The sequence below is a fragment of the Pavona decussata genome, unplaced genomic scaffold (assembly GCF_977016875.1).
Source record: "Pavona decussata unplaced genomic scaffold, jaPavDecu1.1 SCAFFOLD_87, whole genome shotgun sequence".
Taxonomy (NCBI): domain Eukaryota; kingdom Metazoa; phylum Cnidaria; class Anthozoa; order Scleractinia; family Agariciidae; genus Pavona; species Pavona decussata.
Window position 1 is genome coordinate 3514883 of NW_028145504.1, and position 12362 is coordinate 3527244.

General features: G+C 38.8%; 1 protein-coding gene and 1 long non-coding RNA gene across 5 annotated transcripts in view; one reads left to right on the forward strand and one right to left on the reverse strand.

Moving 5' to 3' along the window:
* LOC146474827 (catalase-like) overlaps positions 1–12362 on the reverse strand; it is a 164635-nt gene that overhangs the window by 146433 nt on the left and 5840 nt on the right. For 2 of the 3 annotated variants that reach the window (XM_085116596.1, XM_085116597.1), the window contains exons 2-14: positions 9836–10118; positions 9099–9229; positions 8867–8917; positions 8141–8320; positions 6858–6968; positions 6472–6552; positions 5994–6146; positions 4846–4981; positions 4580–4656; positions 4455–4508; positions 4012–4119; positions 3147–3218; positions 2607–2952 (exon numbers count right to left, since the gene is read on the reverse strand). In XM_085116596.1, the coding sequence (XP_084972722.1) occupies positions 2950–2952; positions 3147–3218; positions 4012–4119; positions 4455–4508; positions 4580–4656; positions 4846–4981; positions 5994–6146; positions 6472–6552; positions 6858–6968; positions 8141–8320; positions 8867–8917; positions 9099–9229; positions 9836–10118 (1440 nt within the window). In that variant the 3' untranslated portion in view covers positions 2607–2949. Of the gene's footprint in view, positions 1–2606; positions 2953–3146; positions 3219–4011; positions 4120–4454; positions 4509–4579; positions 4657–4845; positions 4982–5993; positions 6147–6471; positions 6553–6857; positions 6969–8140; positions 8321–8866; positions 8918–9098; positions 9230–9835; positions 10119–12362 lie in introns of those variants that run through there. The other variant, XM_085116598.1, reaches the window with a different exon arrangement.
* The window catches only part of LOC146474832 (uncharacterized), a 265330-nt gene that overhangs the window by 63569 nt on the left and 189399 nt on the right, over positions 1–12362 (forward strand). The window lies entirely within an intron of this gene.

Below are 12362 nucleotides of genomic sequence, written 5' to 3' on the forward strand. Positions count from 1 at the left end.
AAGAGCAATTTCATGTTAGAAAAGAGGTTCTGTGTCAAATATGTGGGCACTTTTAACCAATATACAGCAAAATCTACGTGACAGTGCCCCTTTAAGGACGCTGACTACTAATAAAGAGGTATTTTGGTGTTGTTTATGACTATGCCGGGAAAAGCAGATCTTACCAAGGGCTATTGAAACCCAAAAAGAAAATTGGAAGTAACCACTCATTTTTTGGAGAGTAGCAATTATTCTAAAAAACAGTAAAATACAAAGCAACGTATGGCTTTTTTTTTATCTCTGAAAAATGCACGGTGACCCCCAATTTTCTTTTTGGATACCAAGAGGACTTGCTAAGTTCTGCTTTCTCCGCACAGTTTTAAACCGCGCAAAAATATCCCTGTGTTAGTAGGCACCACCCATACCGGAAACCCGAGTATCTCAAGATGCGCAGAACGTTTGCGCAGTAACAAAAGTAGGCACCGTCCTTAATGAAGACGGGCAAAACATGCACGTTACCAAACAAACGTCTACAAAATACTCAGACTAAACGAAACTGCATCTTTGGTAATTTAAGAGACAAAGACTCTCAAACTTGGCCTTTCTGTTAATTTTAAGGTGCTCTTTAAAGCAGTGTCAATGGTTTCTCGTGATCTTATTGGCATCAAATTTTATATTACCGTGACGTGACCTGACATGCCCATGATTTTTAGAATCTTTCAATCTTCATTCGTACAGCAGAAAGTTCTAATCACTTCACTTCAATTCAGTTCGCTAGCTATGCTTAGCTGTTAGCAAATTGGACATGTTGAACGCATTTCTATGATTAATTGCCGGAGAGCCGGGCATAGTGATTCGTAAAACAGTGCTTCAACCGATAAGGAAGCAACATAACCAATGTGTTATTTCAGTTTACTATACTGTGAGAATAGGCGAAATAGCCTCGTAGTTTTAACAAAGAACAAGCGGTTTATTAACTTAAACATGTGACGTCCCTTAGGCAAACCACTGAAGAAACGATACAAGATTTTTAAACATTTGTTGCATCATAAATGTCCTGTTTATGGACCTTCAGAGTGAGTTACTGAAAGCCTACTCGCACTCGACTAATCAGTTACATCAGATATTTTCTTTGGCCGTTTAACACATTAAAATAGTATTCAACAAGAGGTGCTTGTTCAACAACATTTAACACACTAAACAATATTGAACAGCCTGGTAAACGTACATTGCTCAATATTTGTACCTTGTGTTGATCAAATGTTGAACACTGGGCCATTTTTTCGCTTACCGATCTGAATCGAGCCGATTGGGCTCAAGTTGACAAAGTAATTGAGCGAGGAGACGAAAACCGGTCCGATTTATAACATGAATCCGAGAATTAAGTCTGCAGTGTATGCTAAAGAGCTAAAGTGAAACCATGAATTTCCCCCTGAGCGTCATACACTGCAGAGTTGATTCTCGGATCCATCGATCATTTGTGTCCTTACAGTGCTAGCGGCACAACATTCATTTGCACTGATTTACAAGAACTTGTGGCAGTGCCACAAATTTTTTAATCAGGCCGATTTTTACTCAGCGCTTCACCAACAAGAATGCAAAATAAATCGGCCTACAAACTGAAACGTTTTTGGCCCATGTGATTGAAACTACTAATTGGGGCCAAATTCTATGCTTGGGATACATTTTAAATTTGGAGGGCTTCGTGTAAATTAGCAATCTACTCTTCTTTCACTTGGTGGACTTTTCACACTGTATACAATAAAGCAACGCATATAAAATCAGTGCACATTAATAAATTATCACTTTGGCTCAACTGCCGTGCGGTGTGGGGATCGTGCAGGTACGAGACGTTTGGTGCTTGCGGGGAGGCCCGGTGATTCAATGCTAGATTTGATTACCCCACCCACCCACCCTTCAGTCTCACACTGTGACCGTTGTTGGATCGCCAAATCTATCCCCAATCTTATTGCGGTGCGACAATGGACGCAGTGTGGAATAGTTTACTGTTCCTTGCACCTCAGCGATAAAAAATATTTCATTTTGCCGCAAATAAAAAGCATTTCGTCAGTTTAACGATGTCCTCATTCCTTCCTTTGTTAACATGTGAGCATGGGAGACACGCTGATCAAAACCTGTCCGTCACGCTTGGTCAATAAGAAGTTTGTTGTGTTCACACTGGGAAGTCAGTTATTCTTCAGGAGCCGATAAATAACAAGCGACTGGGGACTATTATGTTTCTTGTAAATACGCCTGTTTTCCTTGGAGAACTGGGAGCTGTCGGATTTGTTCAGGACCCGGTTGTTCGAATGGCGATCAACGCCAATCTCCGGTTAAAACTTAACCGAGGATTTATTTCATCATCTCGCTCGTTACAAATGTTGTTAACAGCTTATTTCAATCGAATGGTAAAGAAAAGTCTAATTCAAAACTAATGGACAAAATTCTTATGGAAGAATCTTTATTAATTTTTAATTAAAGTTGAATTAAAGTTCTCGTTAACCCAGGGTTAACTAAACAGGGCTTCGAACATCTGGGCCCAGTACCACACGGCTGGGCCAGGAGGAATAAACGGGAATATATGAGGTCAAGAGCTTAAGCCCACAGTAGATAGATCACCCACAAACTTAACCAAATTGTGCAAGTTTATTGGATATTAACCATTTTAACATTTTAATTATCCCGTTAATGTCTAAAACAGTAGAAGAATAATACCAGAACACAACTCAATTTATTTACCCCCTGTTAAAGGTTAAGGTGACATGAGCTTAATTTTTACTTATTATTAGTATTGTATAATTATCTATTGGTCTCACTACGTGTGCTGATTAATACGTTTTGCATACAAGTCGCCTTAAAAGGACTTAAAAAATAACTTCACGCTAATTCAGTCAACCAAGTTCACACTTGTCACTTGTGGAGAAGCAGTTCACGCCGCTTTCAAATGAGCCGTGGGACGTTCGTGGCAATTTACTGTAGAAATAATAAAAACAAAAACATATTAGACATTTAAACGCTACAAAGGCAATTAAGAGAAAATTGAGATTAGGGGATGAAATATTACAACTAGCACTCTGTAAGGTTACCGTTCCTACAGGTATATTGAGGTTGATGAATTGTGTATCTTCGTTTTCTATTGATGTTGTTTTCGCTAATTTAAAACTTACTATTTTGTATTGGGCCAATGCCTTAGTCAGTTTGTTACCAAAGTCAGCATGCACTTTGCTGAAGTTCTCCACCTGAAAATAAAAATGATAATAAAAAATTAATTTCGAATTATAAATTTACAATTTTTTTTTTAACTCATGCAAGGTTTTTAGCAAGTAGAGCGAGCTCAAGCATAGCTAGGTCCTCCTAGCGTGTGCGTAATAGCCGCTGGTGACAATTCACGTTCGCAAAGTTTCGACCACTCAGAACAGGAATGGCTCATTAAACAGGTCTCTCTGCTGCGGTCAATACGTTGACCGTGGCGTCAAGCAAGTAGAGCGAGCTCAAGCATAGCTAGGTCCTCCTAGCGTGTGCGTAATAGCCGCTGGTGACGATTCACGTTCGCAAAGTTTCGACCACTCAGAACAGGAATGGCTCATTAAACAGGTCTCTCTGCTGCGGTCAATACGTTGACTGTGGCGTCATTTCAGATTTGGTAACCTTTAATACCATTTTTCCAGGTTGCCTCGATCTAGTCCCAGAGTCAACTCTTTGGACTTTTTACGTTGAGATAACCTCAATTACAATTCTAACGTCGTTCTAAGGTGTTCAGAACTGCGTTTCTAGTTGCCTTTATAGTGTTTGATTTACAGTTAAACTTCAGGTTAATTTATACTCACTCCTAATATAGAGTCAAAACAACCCATATCACACCACTGATGAGACCAGCTCAGTCTTATTTCCCGCAAGGATAGGTGTTAGGAATTAGCCTTTATATAATATGGTGTTTTATATCTTATTGTAACAGGAAACGATTTCGATTATCAACTTGAGATAATTATGTGCAAATCCACTGTCCATTCATGGGATACAGGGGCTACTTACAGCTCGTTTCTGGAGAAATTCCTTGGCATCTTTGAGATGGCCTGCGATGTTGTTCACCAAGCGATCCCTCGCTTCTTTATCCAACACTTTCTCCCAGAAAATTGTGACCTGTCATTAGAACAGAGAAGCAAAACTTAGTCAAACGCAAACGGAGATAACATTGTTTTGAATAGGCAAACTTGTTATTTGAAAGATTGTTTTTTTCAGTTTTTCCTTTGTTTGGCTAAAGGCCTATTAATGCTACAGAAAGAAAGCGGGCAAGTAGAGCCTCTAGGAGCTAGGCACAGATTGACGAAGCCTTCATACGTTTGTTCGTAACAATAGGCTTTTGTTAGTTCAGCAAAAGCCTTTTGTCAAGAAACAATAATTAGGATACAAGGGGCCTCGTGAATCTGTCCCTGTTATTATAAAAAGATTTAAGCTGTTTAAAACAATCATTTTACCTGAGAGAAATTATCTTCATCTGCAGACTCGTAACGCTTGCAATCGCCAGATACCTAACATAAAATGCAACGAAAACGTTAATATTTGTTACACGAAATCAGTTTTGGGTGATAATTTTACTTACGTGAAAGTTACTCGGTGCATACTTCAAGTCAACCTCAGGACCACTGAAACTGTTCGGGTAGTAGTTGGGGCAGCCATCTTAAAATAGAATGGAACGTAAACGTTATTTTAAGCTCAACTGAAACAAAGCTAACCTTCAGGAACATGCAAAGTGTCAATAAAATGTTTCGATCTCTCTCTTTTTTTATCAAATAGTGGCAACAGCTAGGTAACATGTAGACACTCATAGCTACACTGATCGCGGACATAAACGAAAGCGAAACTTACTTTGATTATCAAATGTTTGTGGCCCATCTCTTTGGTAGTTATTGACTCTGGTCTTGTAAGGGCAGTTCACAGGCAGCTGAAGATAGTTGGTTCCCAATCGGTGAAGATGGGTGTCATGATATGAGAACAGGCGACCCTGAATAAATAAAGGGAAAGGAAAATCTTAAATACAAGGAAATAAAATAACTTAAACGAACTTTTCTCGATTAAAGCTTTGAAAATAGCTTTAGAAAAATTGTAACGTGACAGCTAGTTTCCATATTTTTGAACTTGATGTCGACTGATATGTTCCGGTCATGTAAACAAGAGAGTTTTTTTTAAAACAACAACTTAAAATTTTTAAAGATTTGCGAAATTCTAAGGAGTATTATCAATTAAATCTGTGTTTTTATTGTTATGAGGCTCTGATGGTTAATTGAGAAAAATTCCGAAATGAAGTTATTTCAACATACGTATGACCTTCACACACGGAAAAATGATATTTTTGGGTATAGCTAGCAATGTTTCCTAGCATAACCTAAATATTATTGGAGCTTCAAGTCAATTAAGAGCCTATTGTAGATGTCAAGCTAATAAAGGGGCTTTGTCGTGGATATTTTAAATAATTTTGGTCAAAACAGCACTGAAACTGAAACTAAATACCTTTGACGTTCATAAAATGCTCCTAGAATTACCAGGTGAAAGATAACAGGTGATTTTCTCAAAGGACCCAAAACGATCAGTTTTATCGACATTTCTGCGACACATAGGAACAATCTAAAGAAAGTGGCCATTTGTTTCACATTCCAATCCACACCGATCCATTCTCGCCATCCGTGGTTAAAGACACTTCCTATAATTTTACTGCACTGCTAGAACGACTAAACTGGACTACTATTCATCGGTGTAAGTGTGACCTTTGGCTTTTCAAAGTGTTATTAAAAACATCTGACGTAGTCCCTTGATGAGTAATCTGTTCAGCTCTGTTACATAGACCTTCCAATCGACCAATTCGTTGCCGTTTTCCTATTGAATTTTGTTTGATTGATTTTTTTGTTTTACGATTTCGCCCTTTTGAATGGAAACGGCGTTGTGAATTAGTTGTAGTAATTTCAATTTGGATGGGTGAGGAGAAAAGGTAGAGGTACAAGGGAGGGACCTTGTATTACCTGAAGCATTTTATCCGGAGATGCTTCAATTCCAGGAACCATGGTGGCAGGGTTGAAAGCGCTCTGCTCTATCTCAGCAAAGTAGTTGGCTGGATTACGATCGAGCACCATCTTACCAACAGAGATAAGAGGATATTCAGAATGAGGCCAAACCTGCAATTACGACAACAAAACATATTAAACAGTGTGAACACACGACTTACTGACCACTTGAAATACAAAACCTCGTGGTGAGCTAAAGAGAAGGTCATTTGTTAGCTCGTATTCACATATATTGTTTTATGTATTATACCCCAATTTAGAAGTAGTGGGAGAGAGAAATGAAAGACGTGTTGAAAATTTCATAACCTCGAACGTTTCAAGAAACAACTAGAACCCATAATTCGAGAAGGGAAAGTATACAGCTATAGGAAAGATTACATTTCATTTCAAACTTATTTTACTATATATTAAAAAGCAGCTTTCAGTGTAGTTTTACCTTGGTAAGGTCAAAAGGATTAAACGAGGACTTTTCAGCCTGTTCAAAGGTCATCACTTGGAGAGACATTGTCCACGATGGCTGAAAAGAAACCAATGCAAAATGTTTTTGTTAGTATGCCTTTCATGCCTTGAACGATATTGAACGATAACAATATTGAAAAGAACCTACAGAGAAAAAACAATCTTCGTAGTGATTTTAGCAATTCCAGTAGAAAAAAAAAACTGAAAAAATTCAGGGTGGGACGGGACTCGAGCAAATGAAACTGCGAAACCTGTGTATTTTACCACTTGATATAATGACTTTCAGTGAATCACTTTTGTGTAATAACAACAACAAGAGCAAATGGCACACTAGCACCGATGCACTGACACTAGAAAACTTACAGGTTTTCCATCGGCGATGGCATTGTAAAGCATTCGGTTGTTGTAGTCTGGATCGGAACCAGCCAACACCTCAGCTCTGTCTGCAGGGAGATTTTTTACACCCTGGTCGGTCTGTAAATTAGATAGATTACAATACAATAACCATTGAATTATTTTAAAGATATCTCCTCTCCATGACAATGAATGGCACATAATCAAATCCATTAACCGCGGCTTCAATGCACTCTGAGAATGACCTTCGTTAACCTTTGGAATAACAAAGCTACTGAGAGGAAATATCACGGAAATTTGGTGTTGTATCAAAAGCTTCAAAACGTCATCTTATCAATAGAAATCTAAAAGTATTGCTCAAATTTGTTGTAAATTATCACCCCAGTGTCCTGCGACTATCGATGAGTGTCTCTGGCCACAGTTGGACTGGGTTGGTTAGAGTGGACTGTAACTTGAAAAAAATTAGGCTGATTGTTTTCAAGTTCTCGCATTTCCGTTCCCAAAATGCACTGGAGCAGGTCATAATTTTTTTCTTTCAGGAATTCAGTTAATTTCTTTTCCTTGATGTTATAGAATTATTTTGTAACTAAGTGAAGGTATCGTCGCACCATTTTCACATTAAGAGGTCAAAATCCCCGTGATACTTCTCCTTTAACTAAATCAGATTCGTATTACATGATGAACCCTATCAGACATAGGGGGTGTAGCCTGCGAGCACGCTCTCTTGGCCCCCACCCCCAAGAGAGCTTACTCGCAGGCTAATAGAGGGGCTGTGTTGTGGAACGTAGCATCCAACTATTACTCCCAAAACTTTAATAAAATTTTCTCCCAGGTGACTAAAGATGAATTTTTAAGGAACTCGATTTTAAAAGTCTGTCAATACAAACACAGCTGAAGACAATGTCACACTTTAAATCTTTTTAATAAAAATCACTGAAAGATGAATGTCTTATTAATTTTAGTAATAGTAAGCATTAGATAAAACAGGACCCCACGAGCAGGTGTACATGTATGTTTAAACCATTATCAAACACTAGTGAAATGTTCGTGGCTAGTCTGACGCGGCGTTTCGTCTCGGCCAACAGACTCTTCAGAGACCTTCAGAATTTATGGGCAAACTCGTCAGACCCCGCATCAGACTAGCCACGAACATTTGACAAGTATTTGACAATTGTTCAATTCTTTACTCTATAAACCATCATTGTGTCTAAAAATAGGATTGTATGTATATCTACGTATTTTACTGTCATTTGTTTATTTTTCTTCACTTCCATGTTCAGGTTTCCCCATACCTTGACATGGAACTTGCAGTAGACAGCCTCCCCTTTGTCATTCACCAGTTTGAAGGTGTGACTTCCATATCCGTTCATGTTCTGATATCCGTCAGGAATACCGCGATCACTGAACAGGAAGCACACTTGATGAGTGGTCTCAGGACGCAGAGTAATGAAATCCCAGAACATATCAGGATCCTGAAAATAAAATTGGAGATGGCTGTTTCCAGGCACCCGAATTGAAATGATATCTTAGCGATACTGCAAATCTTTTACATTTAAAAGAAAATATTTGCCAGAGGAATAAAAATAATACCAAATTACTATTATATTTAGCAGGAGTAACTCAAAAGCAATCCTGGTATCAATTGAAAACCGTGACAACTTTGCCACGCTGGTTGCATTAGAAGGTATAAACAATTTTGCGACTCCTGATATTAGCGAATTTGTTAAAAATTTCGCCATTTTAGAGTTCCCAGTTTTTGTAGAAAATTAAAGCGTCACGAACCGTTCATGCCATATGGGACGATAAGATCGTGCGATTAATTGTATAGTATCCTCGTTCGTTTTTAGAAAGGCGTTCAAATATTTGCAGCGGAATCCATCTTCAAACTCGCGTGAATCAAATGATGCAGACATTCTCCTAATTGCTCGGGTCAAATATGCCGCCGTACCTTTTTAAAATTATGTTCATTTTAGCGTGGTCTGGTCTGTTGTTATGTGTTCGTAATCATTTCAACTTACCTTTAAATGAGTGACAGGATTCCTCTTCTGAGTGTGAATGAAGCTGGGAAACTGCGTAGAGGAAAAGGACAAAAAAAATAAATTTAGGAATACTATCAAAACATCTCCACTGCTTGGAAAAATGCATCTTACGTTTTTTTTACACGTGTTGTTTTCATCCAACCCATCACCCCAAATGGCTACTGAATAAAGGGAAATTTAGGGTTTGAACTGGCAGAATAAATAAACTTACAAGGATAGGGTCCCTGATAAAGAAGATTGGAGTGTTGTTTCCAACAAGATCCCAGTTTCCTTCTTCAGTGTAGAACTTCATGGCAAAACCACGAGGATCACGGGCTGTGTCAGCACTCCCAGACTCTCCACCTATACATTAAAAGACACCAATGAAATTTGTCAAGTACAGGTCACAGTACATCTATAGTGCTTCACAATATCGGTGCGGCATGTCATATCGTCATCATCGTCACCATCATAATTGGCATCAACATTGGCATCATCATTGCCATCAATGACATCATTATCATCCAGTCATCATCATCATCATCATCGTCATCGTCGTCGTCGTCGTCGTCGTTGTCGTCATCATCATCATCATCATCATCGTCGTCGTCGTCATCATCATCATCATCATCATCATCATCATCGTCATCGTCGTCATCGTCGTCATCGTCGTCGTCGTCGTCGTCGTTGTCGTCATCATCATCATCATCATCATCATCATCGTCGTCATCATCATTATCATCATTATCATCATCATCATCATCGTCGTCGTCATCATCATCATCATCATCAACAACAACAACAACAACCCGCTTTTTTGTCGAGCCTCAAGTTTACTTATGACTCCCGATAAAAATACGTCACTACACCACACAAAGAAACAACCATATTTCAAGATTTACTTAGACTTCTCCTAGGAAATAGCATTTAATGTTAATGGTTGTATGGGATGTATCCAAATCCACTTACCCACTGTTGAGAAGCGAACCAAACACGGAGTCTTCTTTCCAATTGTGTCAAAGATCTTAGCCTTGCAGTACTTGGAGATGTCATGAGTAACTTCAAAGTAACCAAATGCTCCACCTCCCTTGGCGTGCACCACTCTCTCAGGGATTCTTTCTCGGTCAAAGTGGCTCATTGCATCTAGAAACTGGATGTCCTGAAGCAGGACAGGTCCTTTGGGGCCCACCGTCATGGTGGCCGTCTTGGTATCAATGGGAACTCCATTTCCAGTTGTGCAGACATCTGGGGACTACAATGATTTCTTATTAACCTTAAATCTGCTGACATGCACTTTAACACAAACTGATTTCTTCTGACAGAGACGTGAGGGAATCTTTCACAACCAACCGACAGAATCCACTTTCATCGAAAAAAAGGCTTCTTTTAAAAAATGACGAGATTCTAATTTGGATTTTATGTGAATCCGCAAAATCCTAAAACCAGACTAGCCAGTCTTACTACGGTAGTGTCAGTAGCGTTACTGAGTTCCACGCACAATAAAGTTTAAATAATTTGTACTCCGTTTCATCTTAGTGGTAATGGTAATATATTTATATACCGCAAATATCATGTATCTTATGATGGTTTACAATTCTTCTGTGGGGTGTGATCGGACGTCAACACTGTAAGCACCATTGGCAGGCACCATCAGTCCATATTTTAATCTCACTCACACACCAACCCACCCACCCAACCGTCACATGAATGTGAAAGACAGATGAAGTCAGAGATAAAGATAGACCACCACACCGGGGAATACGTCCCCCTACTCTTTTTGAACAGTGTGTGGAGGAACAAATGTTGCGAGAAGTCACCTTAAAAGTATATCGTCCTTATCCGAGACACACAACACAAACTAAACGCTCACTGAAGCTCGTATTAAAAGACAGTTTCAACAGCAAACAAAGGCAAAAAATACATAGGCCCAAAACGTTCATCCTGTTGTTAGCCGAATTTTCCATTTACAGGCATTTACTTTGAACAATGCCATTCAAAGCAGGATTATCATTGCGCATGATCCATGGATGAGTCTAATTGTCCGTTACGCATGTGAAACAGGTACCTTAATCAAGAAAACGCTTTTCTGACATTTTCATGAAAGTATTAAAAATTTAACACACATAAGCTCCCTGACGCGTGACATTCGCACAACAAAACGGCTTCATTTTGCCCGCTAATATCATCGACAATATATCCCCTTGACGGACACTGATGCATGTTGATACGTTTCACTTGACAGGTCAATGCAAATTCATTGTGAGTGTAGGCATGGTGTAGGCGTATTAAACTGTCACCATGAATAGGTAAAGAACGTATTTGTTTCAATAGAATCGTTGAACTAATGGTTGAGTTTTGTTAACAATAACCCTACTTGAGTGTACAGAAACTACTATTAATTACGTTTGGCTGCGGATAGCTAGGATGGTAATGAATTGCAACTTGAAGAAATTGGTCAATTTCCTCGAGTTCTTCTGAGTGTGCATTTTAGAGAAGTCGCTAAAAATTGATTATGGCTGTTCTTGCTACGAGAAAAGCTTTAATATTTTCTTCGCGATATTGTAAGAGCAATTTCATGCTACAAAACAGGTGTCAAATATTTGAAAAGTTGTGACCAAATACAGCAAAATCGCTGTGACAGTGCCGCTTTAAAGGGAAACGTTTTCCAAAGGGCAACAATAAATTCGCTCGTTTATTTGGACTTTTTTGTGGATCAATTAAGAGAGACAATCTTATTCTTCATGTATCTTGGTGATTGATGTAAAAACACGACCGAATCTTACGGTGGGCGGTTTGGGTCATTAGCATCATTTCAAAAACAATAAGAAACAACTAACCAAATAAAAATAAACAGAACAACGACCTCTTCTAGATTTGTAGACTTCATTTTGCTTTAACACCCTTAGTAGGTGTCTTATATGACATACGGAGCAAAATTACGGTTCAAAAGTCGCTAAATTGTTAGTCAAAGGATGAGCTTATTGAAAAAAGAGTTCTAACGATCGAGTTGGGGGTTGAGTTGAGTTTGAGTTACAGTTTCTTTACTTAGAAATGGTAAATAGAGGTTAAAGTTAAACTGATGTTTTACGATTCGCGGCTGATCTTTATGTAATCGGTGAAAACTCAGTAAACCTTCGAAGCAACTTTAGAAAGTGCATTTAGCTTGTATCAACGTAAATTTCCAACACATTGTGCATGACAGCTCACATTTCCCCCGCCCTTCTCTCCGTGCCTTTCGAAAGGATGTCGCATCTTGTTGCAATATACCAACCGCTAAGTAGGAAAGCTAAGAAAAATAAAAAACAAACCATTTTTGCTCCCACCCGCTCCTCCCCCCTAAATATATAGCTGGCATAATTGCTTAGAAGATTGCGTACAGTTAATTAGGCAATGCGTCTTAACATTGAGGAGCGGTCCGGAAAAGTTAAACAGAGTAACAAACGTCGGAAACTGGATAGGTAGTAAGAATGATGTATTATTCAGTGAGTGACACATG